Genomic DNA, 21466 nt, shown 5'->3' with positions numbered 1-21466 from the left:
CTATGATTAAACACAATCAAGAAAATGGAAAATCTAAGAGAAACCAAAGCATAAAGAAAACTTCCTAAAAGTCTGTTTAGACTCATTTCAATGTTATTCATGAGAAAAATCAGTCATTCTGAAAGTTTCAATAAATAACATAATTTATGGGCAGCCACATTCTTTTGTCAATGTGCTATTCATTCTTTTGATATCTATCAAATAAGTATACGACAATTGTTATTACCCTGATTTGAACTCCAATGAGATTGAGTTAGTCTCTTATTACACTGTTAATTCAGAAATTTTGAGATTATAATCCATTAGTCCATAATCCTTAATCCACAAACTCAATAAGATTTTTGCTTACAGACTACTCTTAATATGTATAAGAAATTTTATCCTAGAGCAGTAGGGAAGTAACTTCTAAAGTACATCTACCATTGGAAAAAAGAAACTATAAGCATTTCCTCTTCCCTTCTTAAGTATCTGCTATGTCTCTAACACTAGATGGACACCGTAGTGATGACAAGAAAGGTCATTTTGGCCCCATTTTACAGATGAAGCCTAGAAATAGTACATAACTTGCCCCAGGTCAAGCAGCTTGAAAATCCAGAAGATCTATCTCTAACACTTATGACCTTAACTGCTATGCTGTGATGCAAGGTGTTTATACTATAAACAATAATTAAGTACCAAATTAGTAGCATACAAATGATACCGTGACTTTGACATCAGTTAAAGTAGCTCAGGTAGGCTGGAAAATAAATAGGGCCTTGAAGGATAAAAAAAGTTTGGTAAAGGTAGATTTTGTCAGAGTCAGCAGATAAACAAATAAAACAAAAGAGAAATGACTGAAAAAGAAACAGAATCTCAGAAGGGAATAGTTGAAATTTTGTAGAATGCCTGCAGGAGAAGAAATTGACATTGGAATACATGCAGACCAAGGCAGTGCAAGACAATTTGTAAACGATGGATGTCCCTTTGGAAGGCTTCCAGGGAGACACAGCAGTATGGACAGGAAGTAGCCCCCTCTTGATGAATAAGTCAGTGCCTTCCTGAGAAGGGTAATATCCTCACCGCTCAGTGGGGCCCAGATGACAGAATGCAAGAAGGTGATAGAGCTAATATGATCACTGCATTATGAATTAGAACACTTAACTACATGGGTATTTTTCACCCCAAAAGACAGAATCTCGTCACTTAACAGGATCAATGAAGAAAGAAGCATATCCCTGGCCATAGAGAAGCACCCAGAGCTACTGTGTCTCTGCCTTGTTAAGAGTGAGGCGGTTTTGGCACAGCGACAAGTTCATCTTCTAACCCACCAGAAGGTCCCTGTCAACAACAGAATTTCATATAAATAGAATAAAATGTAATCATTACATACCCCAAATTTCAAGAATGCAACAACAGGGCTACATAAGTTTAAGTCCAGGCTTTGAAGAGCCCAGTTTTGTAATGTCTAGGGTAGGAAACTCTTGTGACATCAACATAAGCAAAAGGGGCAGACTAAGTTTAAAAACTAAGTATCCTGTCACAGGGAGCAACCAAAAAATCCTCTAACATTGCACACTTACAAACAAAGCCAGGCCTGGGGTAGGGTGTAGGAGAGGTATTGGGAGAAGGTGGTAGTCCTTGCCACAAAATAGGCATAGTTGGGAACCCTAAAAGCTACAGAATCTGTTTAAATATGGACAGCAATTTATTCTGACCTCTAAATGGACCGCCTGGAACAATATCAAGTAATTTAGGTTCTCAGAGTGGGAGCCTAAACGCTGGGAAAGCAAATGCAAGAAACTAAGAACTACTGGACCTAACAATGGACTCCTTAAAGAATGGGATAATATTTTATTTATATTAGAATTCTCAGTACCAAGCACAGTGCGCAGAAAATACTGAGTTTAATAAACCACTGATAGCTCAAAGGAGGCATGATGTCCCTTCTAAGATTCTGTGAACTGCAGTAGATACAGATAAGCCTCACCCTGGAATAAAATGGACATCGCTTAGGTGATGTCATCTGAGAAGGGCAGAAGGCCCCTTCTTCCATTGAACTTCTCCAAAAACCCTCATGGCAAGCTCAGATGTGACCATTAGAGGGTCCATTCTCCTGGAAGAATGGCCCTGGAAGCAGCAATCTCATGAAGTTCAATACTAACATCTAACTGATGTTGTTCTCTGAAACACAAGTGGCATCAAGAGCCTGATTTGGAGATATCAAAATCAAGCAAGGACAAAAAAAAAAAAAAAAACAACCAAAGGAACTTGTAAAAAAGAAACTGTCCACTTAATTTGCTCTGAGTTCAAAACAGAAGACCACATCTTTTGTACCACAAAGGCACCACCATATTATATAGCAGTAGCAATGTTCGGATTCTCTGGAGTACATAGCCTGTTTCTTACTCTCTTCTCCCTTTTAATTGCTCCTTAACCTCAGCTCCAGGAGAGCCCAGGTACAGAGGCTGCCTCTTCTGGGTGAAAACAGCCTCTGTGATAGTAGGTAAAATTCTCAGTGCCAGGTCTTTCTATTCCCTCTCATTCAAGCTACTTGCCATTCATTTGCCCTACCAAGCATCAAGCATGTTACATACCCATAACAACTAAAATGCTATGGGCCTGTCATAAGAAAAGACAGAAAGAAGTCAAGAGATGGCCTAGAAATAGAAAGCAGTGTTTATTAAAATTTATACATCACAATGTGAAAAATCAATTTCAGCAATAAATATTATTTAGTTATCTATTTGGCTTTTAAATCTATTTAATTTCTAGAATACTTAAAGATAAGTGCAAAAAAATAAACCATAAAAAACTGAAAAAAAGTAATTTTACTGACTCTGGCACTTTAATCTTTAAAGTTAGATAAGAAATTACAGAAAACATTAAATTTGACAACATACACTTTGTTTTTATAACAGAAAACATCATGAACAAATTTAAAAATATAATATACAATAAATTTTTTTTGGTGGCAGAACTTCAATTTTCTTCTGGGCAAAAAATTTTCCTCAAGATGAGTAGATCTCTGCACCTGCCCACCAGAATCTTAAAAGTTTGTATGGATACCTTCATAGAGTTCAATCATATATTCAGTCCAGGTGGTCTCAACAACACATTACTATCTCAAGGCTGTGTCCTTGAACCAGCTACAGCTGTAGGAACAATGGACTGCCTGTGGAACCTCAAGCTGGACCCTCAATCAGAGGCTCCTCAGCCCTCCAAGGACAGGGGAGGAGTGAGGAGCCTCTGATTGAGGGTCCAGCTTGAGGGTCCACAGGCAGTCACATCCTCTCTGCGACCTCTACCAACAACTTTTTAAAGAACTATTGGATAACCAGATAGATAGATAGATAGGAAGACAGATAGATAGGCAGACAGACAGATACAGAGATATACATAGAGAGAAAGACACTTAAAAGCTCCAAACCTTTGTTATAATAATTCCACATGTTGGAATCCATCCTAAGGAATAATCTAGTATAGAGATAAAACATTTGTATAAGAAACCTCAAAAATCATGTCATTAAAAATGAAATTCACAAAGAGTTTTAAAACTACAGTAAAATATTTTCATTTTACCCTTAAGTCAAAAAGGTAGTAAACAAACTTGTGTTTATGATTGTGACTGAAAATTATGTGGGCAGAGAAAAAATGGAAGAAAATAAACCAATGTTTATAGTGACTATCAGTGGATAGTTGGGTAATACTTATTTTCTTCACCCTGCTTTTCTGAATTTTTCAAATTGCCTATAAGAAGGATAATCTTAATAATCAAAAGAAACATTAAAAATATTTTTTTAGTTACTTGCCCCTTTGTCCCATTTTCTCAGAAGTATATGGGCTCTTGGAGGGTACAGGATATCACTGACTCAAAGAGTACTGTAGTTGGAAAGAATTTCAGAGATGATATGAATCAACATTCCCTCTAACAGAGCTACCATGTCCATAGCATCTCTGGCAGATAGTTATTCCTGCTCTATTTGAAGACCTGCAGTTAGTGGGAGGGGCAAGGCAGAGAGCTCATTCATATTCAAGAGGGCTCATAGCTCTAAGTGATGGAGAGTTCCTCCTAATATTAACTGGGCATCTTATGCTGAATTTACTTATGTTGATTGACCTCTTGATAACTTCAAATCATTAATCTTTGTTTTGCTCTCTGGAGCAATGAAAATCATGGCATGGGAGTATCATGGCTTTATCATTAGATAGATCAAAGTTTGAATCTTGGCTACCACTGTACTAATATTATGATCTTGGGCAACAATTCTGAACCTTTGTTTCCTCAATTGTAAAATGGAGAAGATAATACCCATCTCTCAGACAAGTAAAAATGATCCTATGTGTAAAACATCCAGCATAAGTATACACAGCAGACACTTACTGAATCTAATTCTTTCTTCTCATCCTGAGGGCTTAAGCACATTGCCTAGGAAATAAGGATTCAAAAATATTCTTGAATGAATCGTTCTCAAACAGCTGTGAATTCACCTATGAAAACAATAATACACCCCAGTTTCCCCTGATATCTTTGAGAGTGCAGTGAGGGAATGTGAGACACTCTATGAAATTTAGGATGTATTATATTTCATCTTTACTCTGAATTCCTAGTCTAACAAAAGGGAAAAGAAATTTGATTAGTCCAGCAAATGTTTCTCTTGAATCCATATTACTCTCAGTGATCACCCTCCCCTCAGAACTACTCATAAACTGTCTACTAAATAGTCTAGTCAAGAATTATGCTTACAATGACATCAAAATTACTAAGCCATAGTTTTCAAAATCCTTTTCCTTTCCAATTTTTTTCTTCATTTGATTTTTTGGCATTTTCTCTGTAAACACTCAGTAAACTTTCAAGAAAAAAAAGTATAACAAACCAAAAAAACCAAGCACTCTTGGTCATGACCAAAACGTAATCAAAAATCATATTTGTTGGTTCTTTGCATCCTGGGGTATATCAGGGTCTAAGATCTGAATTTACTTAAAGCACATTGGTGCTCTCCATTCCTCCCTCCTTTGCAATTTGATTCTCCCTTCATATTTTCAGTTCTATTGTTTCCAGAAAGAGATCGGGTACTCAGAGCCAACATAAGCATAATGCGACTTCTGTTTTTTCTGTTAACTGTCAATATTGCACCACGTTTCCTTGAAAGGTATTTCATTCCTCTGGAATCCTTTTAGGATTACTGGCAAGCCTCTCCCTCTCTGGGCCAGCAAATTTCCCCAAATGGTTCACAGTGGTTTCTGTCCATTCATCTTTGGTTATGATTCTTATTTTATTCTTTTAGGATAGAAACAGTGACAGTGATTTTATTTAATATTCTCCCCCTTTTCTTTTTTCTCTGGATTGAAGCAGTATATCAAGCGGAAATTTTCCAGTTTTCCCAGTCTGCATCAAAGATCAAAGCTGAAGAATAACATATGCTAAGATCCCCATATTCTAATATACAGGATCTTACTAATAGGCATCAGTTTAGAACAAGCCTTACTACCAACCATTACCACCTCTCCCTGGGCAATGTAAGAAGAGAACTTAGAGGGCAGGGAGGAAAGAAGCCATTTAAACAAACACTATTCCATGAGGGAGAAAGAAAGTAGGTTATGTTGTCCCCAAAACCAAGGGAAGAGGGTTCAAAATGAATTCATGTTAAAAATAGGGAATAACTACATGAAAGGAATATGGGCAATTTATTTTCCAGGTGGCAATCTGATTGGCCAGCGCCTGAGCCAAGGAAAAGAGAATTAAAGAGCATGGTGAGGCTGGGGAAAGAGGGAGCCAAGAAGCTATCTGCCCCATTATTTGACATGTTATGGGTCAATGACTTTCCTTAAGGTCAATAAATGATGAGGAGAAAATTTACTGAACTCTGTCTTCCCTGATTTCACCAACAGGGTTGACCACCAGGAAAGGGGATCTCAGTTTTGGGGTGGGAACCTTTCAAAGGTAGTAAGAGAGTGGGAAAAGGTAAAGCCAGATTTCTCACATCAGGAAATACATATTAGGAAGGGAAGGACTTTGGAGACACTCAGAACTCACATATGAGAGGAACCGCAACTACATTCCTGCCACACAGAAGGCATTAATGATTACCTTGAGCCAAACCAATAAGGACAGCTAACCAAGCAAAGAACTCAACCTCAGCATGGGCAATTAAATAAGGAGGAGTTTGCCCTTGTCCCTCTTCGCCCACACTGCATGAACATGATAGAAGATAGAAGAGAGGGGAGGGAGAATCAATTCTTTGCAGAACGAGAGAGGAAAAGAGCTTTGAATTAATTTAAACACAAGACTATTCTAATAATTATAAGTGACTGGAATATTCTGCAATCTAGCCAACATATTATTAAGATACTGTTATTAATTGCCTACAATGAGGTAGTATGGTACTTAATTATATCATAGTACAACAAAAAAGAGCAGTAATTGGAAGCTTAAACCCAAATGAACTGAAACTCTTCAACAAATATATGTAGTTACATCTCCCCATGCTCTCATCTTCTTTTAGAATAAGAACAGAACATTATCATTTGTTGTTCTCTCTCTTTTTCTCTCTTGTCTGGATTATGCTGTGATTGTACACTCAGAAAACTTACGCCTTTTGATATCCCTTACAGCAGCACAATAAAAACGACTAGAAAAAAATCATCTGAAATGAGAGTCCTATTCTACCCTTGCAATGCAAGAAGTCAGATATACCAGTTGGCTTCTGTGTAGACTACGCAGGATGATTACAGGGACTTTGTCAACGAGAACCAATTGCACGGAGAGATGTGATTACATAAACATTAGGAGAAAGGGCCTTGGAATTCCATGCCAACGTGAAATATGGAGGGAATTCATCCCAAAAGGAGAAGATTCAAGATGCCTGTTTCAGTTGAGGGCCAGCGGTTAATTTTATAGGTCACATGGGCAACATCATTTTTAATATCTCCTATTCCATTCCCATAATAACTCACACCAAATTCTGCTAGAAGAGGTGATAGAGGAAGTCAAAGGGGTAGGGAGGGGGATTATTAAAGTATAATGAATCAGAAAGTCAATAGGCATACTTAGAAAATAAAAACTCAACATAACTTTACTGTAAAAAAAAAAAGTTGTAACTGGTGGAAAGAGAGTTCTTCCCCACATCATCAGAGTAACACTTAACAACCCTGCAGGGTGACATTAACTTCAAGAGTTGTGCCACCACAAGACAATGATAAATCCTATGGCCTGCAAGAAAGTTTTCCTACTTCACCAGGAACAGCAGCCTAAAGAAAAGCACTAGGAGGCAATGGAAACATGTTTAATAAATGCTGTTATAATGAGAATGAATGGTGGAATACCAGGACTTTTGGGGACATCAAAGAGGATGTGAACTACTCTGAAGACCTTGTCAAGGAAAGGGATTTCAGAGATTATACTGATAGGGATTGCAAAAAAAGAATACTTTCAATAAAACTTCCCCTTACTATTTATTAATCTTACCATTTGGGTTATATTGAATCCCCAAGCTAATTGTGGTCTGGAAGACTTAATAACTTAAAATGAAGATAAGCATCAATGGTTGAAAACTTAGCATTTGTACTTGAAGTGGGCCTTTCAATATCTTACACCAAAGTCATATGTAACATAGAAATTTCAGACACTATTACAGGGAGAAGAGGAGCCTTTGGAGGATAGGCTTGAAATTTCTAAAATTCCTAACAATATATGCTATTCTGCAAAGCTGATGTTTCTCACCAGTGTTATCAGGGGCAATGTATGGGGATTTTTTTCCCTTTTTTACAGTCAACAGTGATGAATCTGAGTTGATCAAACACACGGCTCAAACCTCCTTATGACTACTGAGTAAAGGAAACAGCTTCACAATGCTCACATCATACTGTTCTGACTTTTTTTTAAGTCTGACATGAAATTTCCTATAGTCAATGAATAAAATAAGTTGACAAGTTCTGTTTTAGAAAAGTCCAGTTAAATATTTCATATCCAACTATTTGTTATGTAGCCCTGAAGTGATATTGGAAACCTTAAGTGATAACTTCTCCATTTTTAATGTTTTGCTTAAAAAAAAAGGAAAGTGAATCTGCTGCTATAGAACTAATGCAAAGTTGAAACTTACAGCATTCAAAACTCAGCATTACTTGTTAGTTGAGAATTCAAAATATCTCTGAATCATGGTATTTTTTTTGGAAATTGAAGAAGAAATTGGACTGGGACACCCTATCTAGCTTAACTAGAGACAGCACAACTGCAAAGCAAATAATATACACTTTCACCCCCAATGACCCGGGAAATATGCACAGACAAAATGTTCAAGGGCTTAAAATTTAGCTGTGGGAAATTTACTGCAGCTAAATAGAGAAGAAAACAGCTGATCACAGGGGAAGCAAAAAGATGGCAATGTAGGATGCAATTAAGAGCAGTGACAAATTCATTCACCACTATAATTTGCTTAATCCAGTCACTGTGAGCAAAGGTAGCTACAATGAGGAACTGTGCTCTCTACTTGGTATCTGGGGAATTCAGGGGTTTCCAGCACAAAGACCCATCAGTTGAAGGGCGATGTGGCAGAGGATTCAGGGAGATTGGTTGGCTAATGGATGGGGGAATAAATTCTCCCAAAAGGCTCCCTGTTCAAACCATTGGAAATGGAGTCGCCCTTCAGATCATCTGTATGCCTGTTTCTCTTTTCCATTTTCAATTTATAATAACAATAACGACCTAGACATAGGACATTTCCTGGGCTTTAATGACTGTCTGAGGTTAATGGCCCTCAACTACACCTCAGGCCATCAACCCCTCCCAGCTGGTCATTAATCTCCGGGAAATATCCTGTTCCAGGGTCATTATTGTTTCAGTATCAACTATACCTTAAAAGCTTTATGGATTCTGCAAATACACATCTCTTGCCAACAGAGGTTATGAAACCTGTTTAGAATTCTGAAACTATCTTCAGTTTGACCTCTCAGAGATGTTTTGTTCAAAACTAAAATTGGCATAAGAAAACATTCAACTTTATCTTTCCTTGTTTATTCACATTTCCTTAGGAAAGAGGTCTATTAAATACTACAAGGACCCAAATAAAAAGCAATGAATATTGGAAGAAAAAGATCAGCTTTAGAGGGGAGGAACCTCTCTCCTGAATAGTAGCATAATTCAGCCTTTAAGAACACTATCTTGGTGAAAATAGTTCCCTAAAATGATTTATGTGTTTAAGCGTCACCAGACTACACCCTACACATAGAATTTTCAAAATACATTCTATTTCTAAAATCTCATTTTTAACTTCCACAAGAAATACCCCAATTTATACATTAATGTTATAACAATGAGCATTCTACCTACAGCAGAATATTCCATATGAGTAGGGGCCACTGAGACATGGGTGAAATACAACTTCTGGAAGATGCATCTTTTAAGATTCCAATGCAGCAGCAAAGGGGAGGACACTTGCCCAGGAAGTGTCTGAGATGTAGAGAACTGGTATAGACAAAGGAGGGGGACAGGGTACATGTTTAAAACCAAGGAAATCCAACAATTTGTAATAGGGGCATGTCCCTGTAAACAGGCAAACCATAGCAACATAGGGACTTGGGCAGGCGGTACCTTGAAGAGATGTAGAAGCCCTGGATGGGATCCAACTTCGGGGAAGAAATCAGAGTGAGAGACCTATGCATGAGGTTCTGACAAGAACAGAGTCTACCTGCAGAATTAGCCAGAACTGCATTCCCAGGTAGGCTTGTGACAGACTTCCAAATCCTAAAACTGAGGAATGAAATAGGACACTGGGTCACAGGAATGGGGAATGTGCCCAGGTGCCAGACTGAGAGCATAGTCAAAGAAGACAGGAGGGTAAGCTGACTGGCTTCTACCTGAGCTCAATTCCCATGATCAGTGAGGGAGCGATCCTGGAGCCTGATTTAGAGCTGAATCTTGTAGCTGTCAGGCCATGGAGCAGAAAAATCAAACAGGTCATACACATCTTTCCACTCCAATATTCCATTTTGAAAATTAAAAAAAAACTTTGAAATGAAGATTTATACTCTAAGTCATATAAATATGAAAACTTCTAGGTATCATAACAAAAAGTGGGCAGGAAAAGAAAACAATAACTTCCTAAAATTTTCAAAATTAACTCTTCATCAGAGGGAAATGAACCATTTATCTGATAGAAAATGAAATGATGTATCGTTTTCCTACTTGACTGCTGTTAAAATACTTTCTGTAGGCACCAAAGTTGACAATCCTAAATGCTACTGAAATATTTTAACAGTGAAATCAAGAAAGCATAAGAGAAAAGATGAATTTAAAACAGACTTGAGATAAGGACTTGAGTGTAAATAGCTTATTTGGAGAACTTCTTAGATGATTCTTAAGCCCCTCGTCTACTTATGGAATTAAAGTTGGACCGAGATTGGAGGGATAATTTCTTCAGAGGGCTATGCCAGGAGTCTCTACCCACAGTGGGGAACAGTGAGTCTTCCCCTTCTTAGCCTAGTGAGATGTGAGTTCCAAAGGGAAGGATGGGAGAGCTGCTTCTCCCTTTCTTCAAGATAAGTGAGGCGGACTAATTAATGACCCCCAACCATGTCCATGGTGTAATCACCAGCAAATACACTACTTTACATGGCAAAGAGTCTTTGCAGATGTGATTAAGGATCTTGAAATGAGGAGATTATCCTGGGTTATTTAGATGGGCTAGAGGTAACCATAAAAGTCCTTTTAAGATGGGGGTAGGAGGGTCAGAGTGAGAGAAAGAAGCAAAAGTCAGAGTCTGAGAGAGACTGGAAGATTCTACACTCCTGTCTGTGAAGATGAAGGACGTGGCTATGAGTTTAAGAATGCAGGTGGCCTCTAGAAGCTGGAAGAGGCAAGGAAATAGATTATTTCCTAGAGTCTCCAGAAGGAATGCAGCTCTGCTAACACTTTGATTTTATCCAGTGAGAGCCATGGCAAAATTCAGACCTCCAGAACCGAACAATAACAAATTTGTGTTGTGTGAAGCCACAAAGTTTGAGGTAATTTTTATAGTGGCAATAGAAAACTAATACAAGCGGAGGGTTTCAGGGAGCCCACAAGTTCTTACTATGTGTCCTCTAAAGCATAGGAAATACTGGGGCTGCTGTCTGATTTGCATCCAGAAAATCCAAGGGCATGATATAGGTTAGCTGACTGCTTTGCCAGAAGAGTAAACAAGTGGGAATCCATCTGTGTCCCAGAGCCTGATTAGACAAAGAATACATGAGTATTTCCTGCTCACCTAAGGATTGTCTTAGGTCTTACTCATGAGAGCCACCTGCGGGGCCAGCTTCACATACATGGGACATGTGCCGTCACACAGGGACCTGAACTCAGAAGGAACTTGTGCTTGATTTAATGTTCTGCTGTCACTGGCCTGAAATTCTTCATACCTTTTGAGTAAGGGACTCTGCATTTTCATTTTGTGCTGAGTTCTGCAAATTATATAGCTAGTCCTAGCCACACAGAAGGGCCAGAGACCAGCAGAATAACATAAGTCTTAGTGGCTGCAAAAGAAGCAAGTAAACAGCTGAATCATGCAATTGTCCAGGTCAAGGCTAGAGATTCGAGTTATGTTGTGATCATGCCTGGGCAACCTCTAAAAACTTCACAAGAGCATCCACAAGAGAAAGAATTGGGTCTTGGGGACAGGTTGTCAGTGCACAACACCATCAGTCAAGTAAGGACTCTAAAGTCCCCTTTTCCTCCCCTACATAGTAGTGTCTGGAAGTGTTAGCCTGCTTGGTGGAAGGAGGAGTGGAGAGAGATAAGCCAACAAGCCCATTCCCAGTTGCAGCTTTTCCTCGCCACATAAACCTCTGCTGCCAAGGACAGAAACCTCAATTCTACACCAAGTCCAGAGTTTTGGTTATTATGTGGTACTGACCCCTTTGATTGTTAAACTAGAACATCACTTTGTGACTGAAAGCAATCAGAAAAAGTCATGGGCTTGCAAAATTTCCATTTTGGGATACAACTGGCCTCAACGAAAACAATTTAATAGAACAATGGGTGACCAAAAGGTCTACAGATTACAGTTGTTCAACATAATGGTTACATTTAAGTCAAGGTGGAGTTAGGAATAAAACCTCTCCGTTAAAAGTTAGGTAGACAATGTGCAGCTGGAAGATTCAGTACTGCCTTTATACACCAAAGAGAGAATAAATAATATAAATGGAAAAAAAATTCTAATATACAATTTCCAAAAGGAAAATAAAATGCATGATAAAACTTGACACTCCATTTCAAATGGAAACATGAGGTAACATATCTCCCCTGGGCTGTCGAAACGTAATGCACAACATGGACAAAGCACTGGGGCTGCTTCCTCCCATCTACTCTCCATGGCCCCAGAATTATCTTTCTCAGATACAATGACCACATCACTCTTCTACCTAAAAGTCTCTGATGCTTCTTGGGGTGCTTTGAGATGAAACCCTAAGCCTTGAGCACAAGTGTGTGATACTTCTCAGCTGACCTAGCTGGTCCTTCCCCACCATGCCTTATATGCTCTTAGAGCACTGATCCCCAAACTTTAGTCACTCACCTACACCTTCACAGCATTTGCTACGTTCATACTCCTTCAGAATAACTATCTACATAATATTTTTCTATAAACCAAGTACTGTTTTTACTCAAATTTATTTTCATTCAAAGCAACATCTTTAAATCAAGTTTCAATGTACTTGATTTAGTTTTGAATGTAGTTTTACTAAATATTTAACTCTTGCTATTAAAATTTTTTTAAACTAAAAATGTTACCTTTGTTCCACCTAAAGTCATTTGTTAGACCCACCAATTGTTCATGTAACACCCATTAGGGCCTGCTACTTTAGACAATAACCACAGCAAGTTTTTTATCACTCACTGAGCATACTCACTGTGCCTTTGAACCTGTTCCCTCCCCTGGGAATATCCTTTCCCACTATCTGGAAAGTGCATCTCTTCCTTTAGGACTCAGCTGAACCCAAAAGTTAGATGTTCCCCTCTGTTCTCCTAAGCACTTTCTACTATGTCTACTATAACACTTATCACATGATAGTGCCTTAAGATACCAAGTATTTTAGTCATCTGGGTCATCCTCATTCCATTATCTAAATCAGCAACTATCAGGTGCTCAGAAAAATGTTTGCTAAATAAATGAAGAATAATGGAATATATAGCCTAGGCTAAATTTATCATCAGTAATTTATAGCATGAATATTCTAGCATAATATTACTTCCACTGAACAAAATATATCCCAAAATTTTAATGTATGAAAGACTTATCTATAATTATCAAATGGGACTAATAAGCAAATTTAAAGGACTGTGTTTCCACTACAGGACAGAAAGAACACAAAGTTAGAAGAATTGAGAAGGGAGTATTAAAACACGACCAAATTTCAGTGTAATTTTTTTTACAAAAGTTTGCATGCAAAGGCACTAGTTATCCTTTTTTGGAACCCTCCATCTAATGATCATTTTCTAATTGCAATTTTATAAGTTAAAGCTAGAGAAGCAATTTGAAAATAAAGCAAAGGGTGATTAAAGCAGAGACTGAGCATTGGTTATCTTAGAAGAAATGACCTCATTGAAAATAAAAATTATATCACTAATATATGGGTTACATTGGATCCCTGCTCCATAATACCAGCTCCATGTTGTAGCTGAGAAAATTTCCTTTTCCTATTGTCTTTTCCCAGGCTTACAGAAGAATGAACCAGAAAATTTTGAGGGATGTGGTCACAGGTATGGGAGATTTTTTTTTAACTTTTTTAATCCCAGCAAAACATTTAATCTCTCTCGTCTTTGTTTTCCTACCTGTAAAATAAAAACCAGTTGACTTATATGCTAATTTATAGACATTCAAAAATGCTAAAAATTTAAGTGCATATTTTTAATATTTTGGTTATACCTGAAAAATATAATAACTACACAAATATATTCTTTGAATTGCTTTTATCTGGGAGGAAGGTGGGGGAATGATCTCAGTGTTCATAAATTTGGTCATATTTAAACATTTGTCAAGTACCTCATATAGGTTGAGTTGTGTTCCCCCAAAACTCGTATGTTGAAATCCTAATTCCTAGGATCCTAATACCTTTGTTTGGACATAGGGTTTTTAAAGAGGTAATTAATTTAAAATGAAGTCATTAGGGTGGGTCCTAATACTATATGAATAGTCACCTTATAGGAAGAAGAGATTAGTACACAGACACACACAGAGGAGTGACCATGTGAGGACACAGAGAAAACACTTATCTGCAAGTCAAGGAAAGAGGCCTCCGGAGAAACCAACTGTGCCAACACCTTGATCAGGACTCACAGCATCCAGAACTGTGAGAAAATTAAATAATCTTGTTTAAGCCAGCCAGTCTGCAGTACTTTGCTAGGGCAGCCCTAGAAAACACAGGCACTCTCCTGGCCCTCAAGAGGAGACAGATATGTAAACAGATAAATAGTATGGTGAGAAGGGTATGGTGAAGCAAATTTTGCATGTTATCAACTCAACAAACTTTTATAACGTGATTGCAATGATAATTATAGAGAGCATGTAGCAACCTGGAAAAATGTTTATAAAAAAATTAAGTGAAAATCAGGCAAAACACAGCAATATATCTATTCTATGATTTCTGTAAAAGATGGTTTTTTAATAGACAAAAAATACAAGAAAACTTCAGGGAAACAGAATTTTTATTCAGGTGAATCCTTGATGAACTTTCATTTTTTAATTCCTTATTGCTGTTATAATAGCAATGATGCAATAAATTTTAAAGTAATTTTACTGGTATATTCACTCCTTTTTTCTTTTTTGCTTTCACATTTCAGTTTGGTTCAAGTTTCTGCTTTTGAGAAAGCTATTCTGAAAGAAAATTGAAAGAGATTCTATGAGCCTAAAGATTGTACAGAACATGGAGGTATATGTATCTTTTTAACTTTGCATTTCTGTTTTCCTTGGATAAATATCCAGAAATAGAATTCCTGGATCATATGATAGTTCTATTTTTAACTTTTTGAGGAACCTCCATACCATTTTCCCTAGTAGTTGTACCAGTTTACATTTCCACCAACAGTGCACTAGCGTTCCCTTTTCTCCACAGCCTCACCAACATTTGTTATTTCTCATCTTTTTGACAATAGTCATTCTGACAGGTGTGAGGTGGTATCTTATTGTGGTTTTGATTTGCACTTCCCTGATGATTAATGATCTTGAGCATCTTTTCATGTGCCTGTTGGCCAACTGTAAGACTTTTTTGGAAAAATACTCAGATCTTCTGCTCATTTTTTAATTGGATTATTTGGGGTTTTTTTTTTTAGAATTGAGTTGTATGAGTTCTTTGTATATTTTGGATATTAGCCCCTTTAGTGGAATTAGCCACTAAAAATAAGTAAGGACTTAAGGGAAATAGCCTACTTGATTCTGTACTTGAAAAGTAATAATCTATAAGGAGGTTCTAGAGCTTTGCCTGGCTATGAGCCTCAAAATAAAGCTCATTTATAAAAATATCCAAGAATAATTTGCCGAAGTAAAAGTGAAGACAAGTGAGGGGAGCAGAAGAAATAGTTCTCCATGCCCATGTGGCCCAGGCAGCTCACTTCAGGGCTCATACAGCTGGCCAGGCCCCTTGCATAGAAGGATGAAGGCCCAGCACACAGAGCCTGAATGGCCAGCCCGGAAAAGAGCCTGTGTTTCCATGACAGTCTTCCACACAAAGGCCACTGTGTCCCTGACAGCAATGCAGCAAAGTCTGACTTGTCTCTCAGTAACTTTTCTGCATGGGAAAAGTTAACAAGGTGAAAACAGCTGCTCTAAAGCTGCACCAGGTGTTAATCAAGCCACCTCCTGAAGAGCAGGAAGTTATATCAAGGACCTTAATTTGCCCCCAAGGTCCTGTTTTCACCTTGATTTAGCAATTCTCACTATAGCAATCTGTTCTCCTCATGCCACACAGGGCCTCAAGCTTGGGGTTCTGTTGCTCCTACAGGCTTGCCTTTGGTAGCCCCTCAAGGAGAAAAGCTCCCCAGGAAGGAGGTAGAGCTTTATTTTTATCCCAGTTAAAGTCCCTATCCAATCCATTAATAGCTACAATAACCTTGGTCCAGGGCATTTCCTGGAGAAGCTATAACCAGCTGGGGTTAATGAACTCTCCCTACCATTAATTCCTGGGAAAGGCCATTGGCCTGAATTGTTACTTAATTACTCTTCTGTGTACAGCTTCATAAAGCAATGAAATGCCTTCTTTCAGGAAGAAGGGAGATGGTAATGGGGGTCATCAAAGGCCATTAATTTTACAAATAGTTTGTTAGAAACTAGAGTATGTTAAGAAGTCACTCCGGCCCACAAATCAACTCAGTGCAGTCCTTATTAAGTCAAGATCCAAAACTTTCCAGGTTTCCATGATGCATACACGAAGTTACAAATTGTGCAGGATCTGGTCAAAATGTACATGCTCAGGTATGCAGATATTCTTTATGTTCTTCAGCTGATCTGATCTCCTGTAGCTCTGATTCCTTAAATTAATAGAAAAGACTGAATGGGGCCAACTCAAGACAGCATGGATTTTTCCCAGTCAAAAATCTCCTTCTGGAAACTTCTCAGTCTTTTAGGGAAATTCTCTCTCTCCCAAGCTCTCCTCTTTCCCAGGATAGTGGCAGGAGCAGGAGAAAGCTATGTATCCTTAAGGAGGGGTGAAGAAGGAGTTTTGGATCTTCATGCTTCCTCTTGGTGCTCCTGGATCTGCTGATCTTTCAAGCTATATGCTGGCCCATGCTGCTGATGACCATGGCCTTTGCTGTTGCCCATGAGGTCTCTGGAATCTGTGTCCACCCCTGCACGACCTAAGGTTTCCCATTCACGAGGCTTTTTAATCCATCTCCACCACACTTTTGGCTCTGGGAATGCTCAACTGCTTTCTCTGCACCACCCTACTTAAAACTGAAGCAACTTCCTTCCCACACACAATACACACTCCATCTCCTCTTATCCCTTTCACGCATTTATGTTTCTTTCCAGCATTCTCCTCTTTTACCATGCCAAACAAAATTAATTTACTCATTTATTTTGTTGCTTGTGTTATCCCTCCCCCTTACACACACACACACCCTAGACTGTAAACTCCAGGAGGACAGGTGCTTTGGCTTTTTTGTTGACTCTGTCTCCCTAGTACTTAGAACAGTGCCTGGCATACATAGGTGCTCGTTCAATGTTTCAGTGTTTGGCCAATGAATTAGTAGTTATTTGGCTACATGAAGGGATTAGACTGCCAGCCTTAGGTCTTAGACTTCCCATATTAGTCACATATGGGCAGGAAGGAGCTCAATCTGCCAGAGAAATAAAAGACGGGGATACACCTTCATATCTCCCAGAAATCAGATTCATTAAACTACTGCTGCCAAAGGGAAGACTTGGCCATGAAATGCACACACCCATCTAGGCTCTCAAGTCTGCACAGATGATGAGAAACTGTTGCCACCCACACCACTATGACATGCTGCCCCACCATGACATGCTGCCCCACCCACCCTGTGTCAATAGCAGAGTCATGACTCCTCAGAATGTTCTGAGATTCTGTTGGACGGTTCCAGTGGGGAAAGATTAGACTCTTCAGAAGCTAATTACCTAGGGCAGAATCAGGAAGACCATACACATCAGAAGGGAGGTGGAGGTGATGGAAGAAATGGAGATAAAGAGGAAACCAAGGGGGTGGGGGGAGAACAACCAAATTATTTACTTCTGTTTGGATTTTCTGAGCCCTATTTAATACTAAAAATCTCATTATCAGGAGATTCTTGCAGAGGCCAGGCTAGAGGGCAAAGATTACTTTTCAGAGCAGTTATATACCTACATTCGTGCTCATGGGCTCTTAAGGAAAGCAACTGGGCCAGCAATTAAGAAAAATGTATAACCTCTATTGATTCTTATTGCTGTGTATAAATTCCAAAGGGTTTTGTGTTGGTCAATCATCTCTGAATATACCTGCTAGCAGGACATATGTTGAAATTTCCAGCATTATCCCTGTATCCTCATTGTGTTCTTACTGAGGCATAGTCAGATCATAAGCAGAAAACTGAAAGGCTGGATTTTGTCATGGCCAAAATGTGAAGATTTGAGGGAGGAAACCAGTTAATTTTGTTTCTATATTTGGGAGCTCTTGGTTAGTTACTTTGTATTTCATAAATGGACCCATTTCCCCAATTCATTAGATACATTTCTGCTGATATTTTAGGGAATCTACAATGGAAGAACACAAGGAAGATCAGCTGGACTATGAGTAAGTAATCATGATTATGCAAAGCCACATCCAAGGACCAAGGCATGGAGCAGGTCTGCTGTCAATGCCTTTCTTCATCTTCTAGTCTCCCTCTCTCTCCATGTGCTCTCTATCCATCCCCCACTGCAGTCCACCCCAAGCCCTCCATGCCCTTCTGAAGTGATAGCTATTATAAGTGTCCCCATCCAAGCCAGCCCTTCCAAGATAGGACTTTCTTTTCCAAAATCATCCCTCATTCTTACTCAAAAGTCCCTCTGCCTCACTACCTTATTTATGGATAGTCATTTCAAAGGCAAATTAATTAATTGACACACAAGAAAAAGAAACGTTTGTTGAAAGCTTCCCATGTGCCAGGTTCACTTTCTAAAATACTCTACCTTTCTTTTATTCAAATTTACTTCAAAAAAGATGTTTGCATTCCTGAAAGTGAATGCCTAGACCTTATCTGTGTGTTCAGTGGAGTGACTTTCATGGTAGATTCTCAAGCTTTGTAGCAGGCACTGGAGGAGAAGTTCTGAGATGGGAGGAGGGAGGGAAAGACTGATGGAAATCTCTTGTGGCTCTGCATAAAGCTGGTTCCAATCATAAGAAATGTGCCAGTTGCCCAGATAAAAGTGCTCAGTAAAAGTGTACTGCACAAGCACATTTTTGTGAACAATTTGTCTGAGAAACTAATACAAGAGGCTATTTAAGGAAGTAAGACTTGTGGAATCAGAGTGGAGGTGCACTATTATATTGAGCACTTTGGACAAGAAAGCCTGAGAAAAATGTCCTTGCTGACAGAATTATTGAGAATTACTGAAACTAGTTGTAACGCATGATTAAGAAATATAATTTCCTAAGAATGAAAATGGAAAGATGTGCTCCCAGAAACAGCCAGGTTACTGAATTACACGTCTTCTAGATATCCCCTTTGGTCCAATGATTATTGATCTTAAGATAATGAACTGGTCCTTGTTCATTTTGGGGACTGAGTCTACAGGTCAGAGAAAGTGGAAATCTTAAGACTGGCCCAGTCAAAGAGGAACATTAACAGTTTGAATATGGACCTTGAAAGGGATATGCAAAGAATAGATGAAGCAAATCAGGAACTTCTTCTCAAAATCCATGAGAAAGAAGATGAGATTCAAAGGTGAGTGCTGGGGTTTCATGCAGGAAGTTCGCAATCCAAAGGACGGGGTGGAAGAGAAGAGACAAAACTGAATTTTTCTGTTTGTTCTAGAGACCTCGATCTTGTATAGCAAATTTCCTTCTTCATTCTTTGGCATTTCTCTGTGGCTCCAACCCTGAAATAGAGCAAGTTTTCCAGAGACTCCTAGGTGCTATTTACCTGAGTTGAAAGAACACTGGGACGTGTGACTTGGGAATCAAAGCAATCTTTTCCTGCCTTTAAAGTGATTCTGATGCTAAGGGTCCAGGAAAGAAGGGTTTCCAACTTGAGATTCATGTTTATTGTCACTGAAGCATCCTTGAAACTGAAATATGTGTTTTATCAGTTCAGAAGCTGCCAATTCCTCACAGAGTATGCTTGTGTCACCCAGGCTGGAAAGTGAGATCACTCAGAACAGAGACCTGACAGAGGATGAGGAGTGGGAGAAGGAGAACTGCACCACGATGGAAAGGGAAAGAGCCTTGCAGGAGCTAGAGGAAGAAACAGCCAGGCTGGTAAGCAAGAAGCTGGGAAGCACCATATGATGGGTTTTATTCATCATCCTGTCTCTCATCAATGGTCAGATAGGCTAGTCTCCCCTTTTTATAGACAAAGGAGTAGTCAATTCAGAAGTCATGGCAGGATGTGTTCATCATGAAGGGGATGTGTGGAGGGCAGGGTTTCTTTGGTAATATTTAGTATTGGGAAGCCCTGCATGTGGGCATCTCCAGCCCTGGTAAGTGAGTGTGTATATTTTGAGATCAAACAATGGGTACTTTACCTGACATTATGCAGTAAGGTAGAGTTCCTGCAGCAAAATATGACCAGAGTGAAATGAACAATCAGCTGAATAAAGACAGACAATGGTGTGCAGATGCACACTTACACTCTGCTTCTTTCTCTCAACAGGAAAGGAAGAATGAGACTCTGGTTCACAGTATAGCAGAACTTGAAAGAAAGGTTTGATGGGGCTCTTGTGTTCCCCAGTGCTCCCATAGCATCCCCAGTCATCAAAGACGCAAGGGAGGGAAAATGATCTTAGAGGATCCCACATGTGCTGGTGGTGGGTACCACTCCTGCTCCCTTCTCCTAAGGCTAAGCCTCATGACCTGTGGCCATGGATCTTCCCTGCAAGGGTCAGATGAAAGGAGTGGGTGGGTTCTTGTGTTCTGTGATCCTAGAGGTTCTTCATTCTATCACAAGTAAATGGATTCCAATAGATATTCTGTTGAATTGACTGGCTGGCAACTTTGTAGTGAGAGGTTAATTTTACTTTTAACAGACTTTTAAAAATACTTAATTCCTAAAGATTCCCTTTTCCTTGTCTGGGCATTTCCTCTACCTCAAGTACTGCTCAGAATATAGTGGGCTTCCTATGATTACCCTACTTTCTGACCCATGCCTGCAGCCCTGAGTGACCCAGCGTGGATTAGGAGTTAAGAAAAGTACTCCTGCCTTGAGCAGACTCTAGCTTTGGTGGCCAAGACTAGTGAGAAGATGATGGAGGTAGAATAAAGATGTTTCTAAGGGCACCAATATCCACCAAGGGACCATCTCCAGGCAGCCTTTATCAAGGCCAAGTTACTGACCCCCACACACCATTCAATGTCTTTGTCTTCTATTTTTTTTTGTTTGATGTATTCTTTATTTGCAATGATTTTTTTTTATTTCAAACTGTAGCTTACAAGGAAATCGCAAAAGGCAACTAAGTGTGAACAAGGCAATCTAAAGGGAACTCCAGAAGATTCAAAGGTAAACAGAAAAGCAATTTTGAATGGGTTTTGGTTATGTGACCAGGAGACAAGCCTTCAAGTGGAAACAATTGTCAAAGTTGAAATAAATTCTTTGTAGTTTTACTCATGTCGGGCATAAGCCTGGGCCACTGAGTGCTGAATTTTCCTCTACTCTTGGTAAGAAATTTCACTCTGAAACCATATAGTTTGTTCCCTCTTTCATAAGGAAGAGCAGAACATGAATGCATATATAACTTTGGAGGCAGCTGAAATCCCTGATGTAAATCCTGGTCCCAGCACTTAGTATGGTATATGAAGTTGGGCAATGTAATCAGTCCCTCCCAGCCTCAGT

General features: G+C 39.0%; 1 protein-coding gene across 12 annotated transcripts in view; it reads left to right on the top strand.

Annotated features, from left to right (window-relative positions):
- TMCO5A (transmembrane and coiled-coil domains 5A) overlaps window positions 1-21466 on the top strand; it is a 437463-nt gene that overhangs the window by 400935 nt on the left and 15062 nt on the right. For 3 of the 12 annotated variants that reach the window (XM_072962709.1, XM_072962708.1, XM_072962710.1), the window contains exons 1-6: window positions 17495-17625; window positions 18187-18273; window positions 19214-19363; window positions 19773-19896; window positions 20291-20341; window positions 21062-21133. In XM_072962709.1, the coding sequence (XP_072818810.1) occupies window positions 18242-18273; window positions 19214-19363; window positions 19773-19896; window positions 20291-20341; window positions 21062-21133 (429 nt within the window). In that variant the 5' untranslated portion in view covers window positions 17495-17625; window positions 18187-18241. Of the gene's footprint in view, window positions 1-17492; window positions 17626-18186; window positions 18285-19206; window positions 19364-19772; window positions 19897-20290; window positions 20342-21061; window positions 21134-21466 lie in introns of those variants that run through there. The other 9 variants (XM_072962703.1, XM_072962711.1, XM_072962704.1 and 6 more) reach the window with 9 other exon arrangements.

The sequence above is a fragment of the Vicugna pacos genome, chromosome 6 (assembly GCF_048564905.1).
Source record: "Vicugna pacos chromosome 6, VicPac4, whole genome shotgun sequence".
NCBI lineage: Eukaryota > Metazoa > Chordata > Mammalia > Artiodactyla > Camelidae > Vicugna > Vicugna pacos.
The sequence above is the reverse complement of the archived record's forward strand: the minus strand, read 5'-3'. Positions and strand labels throughout refer to the sequence as shown.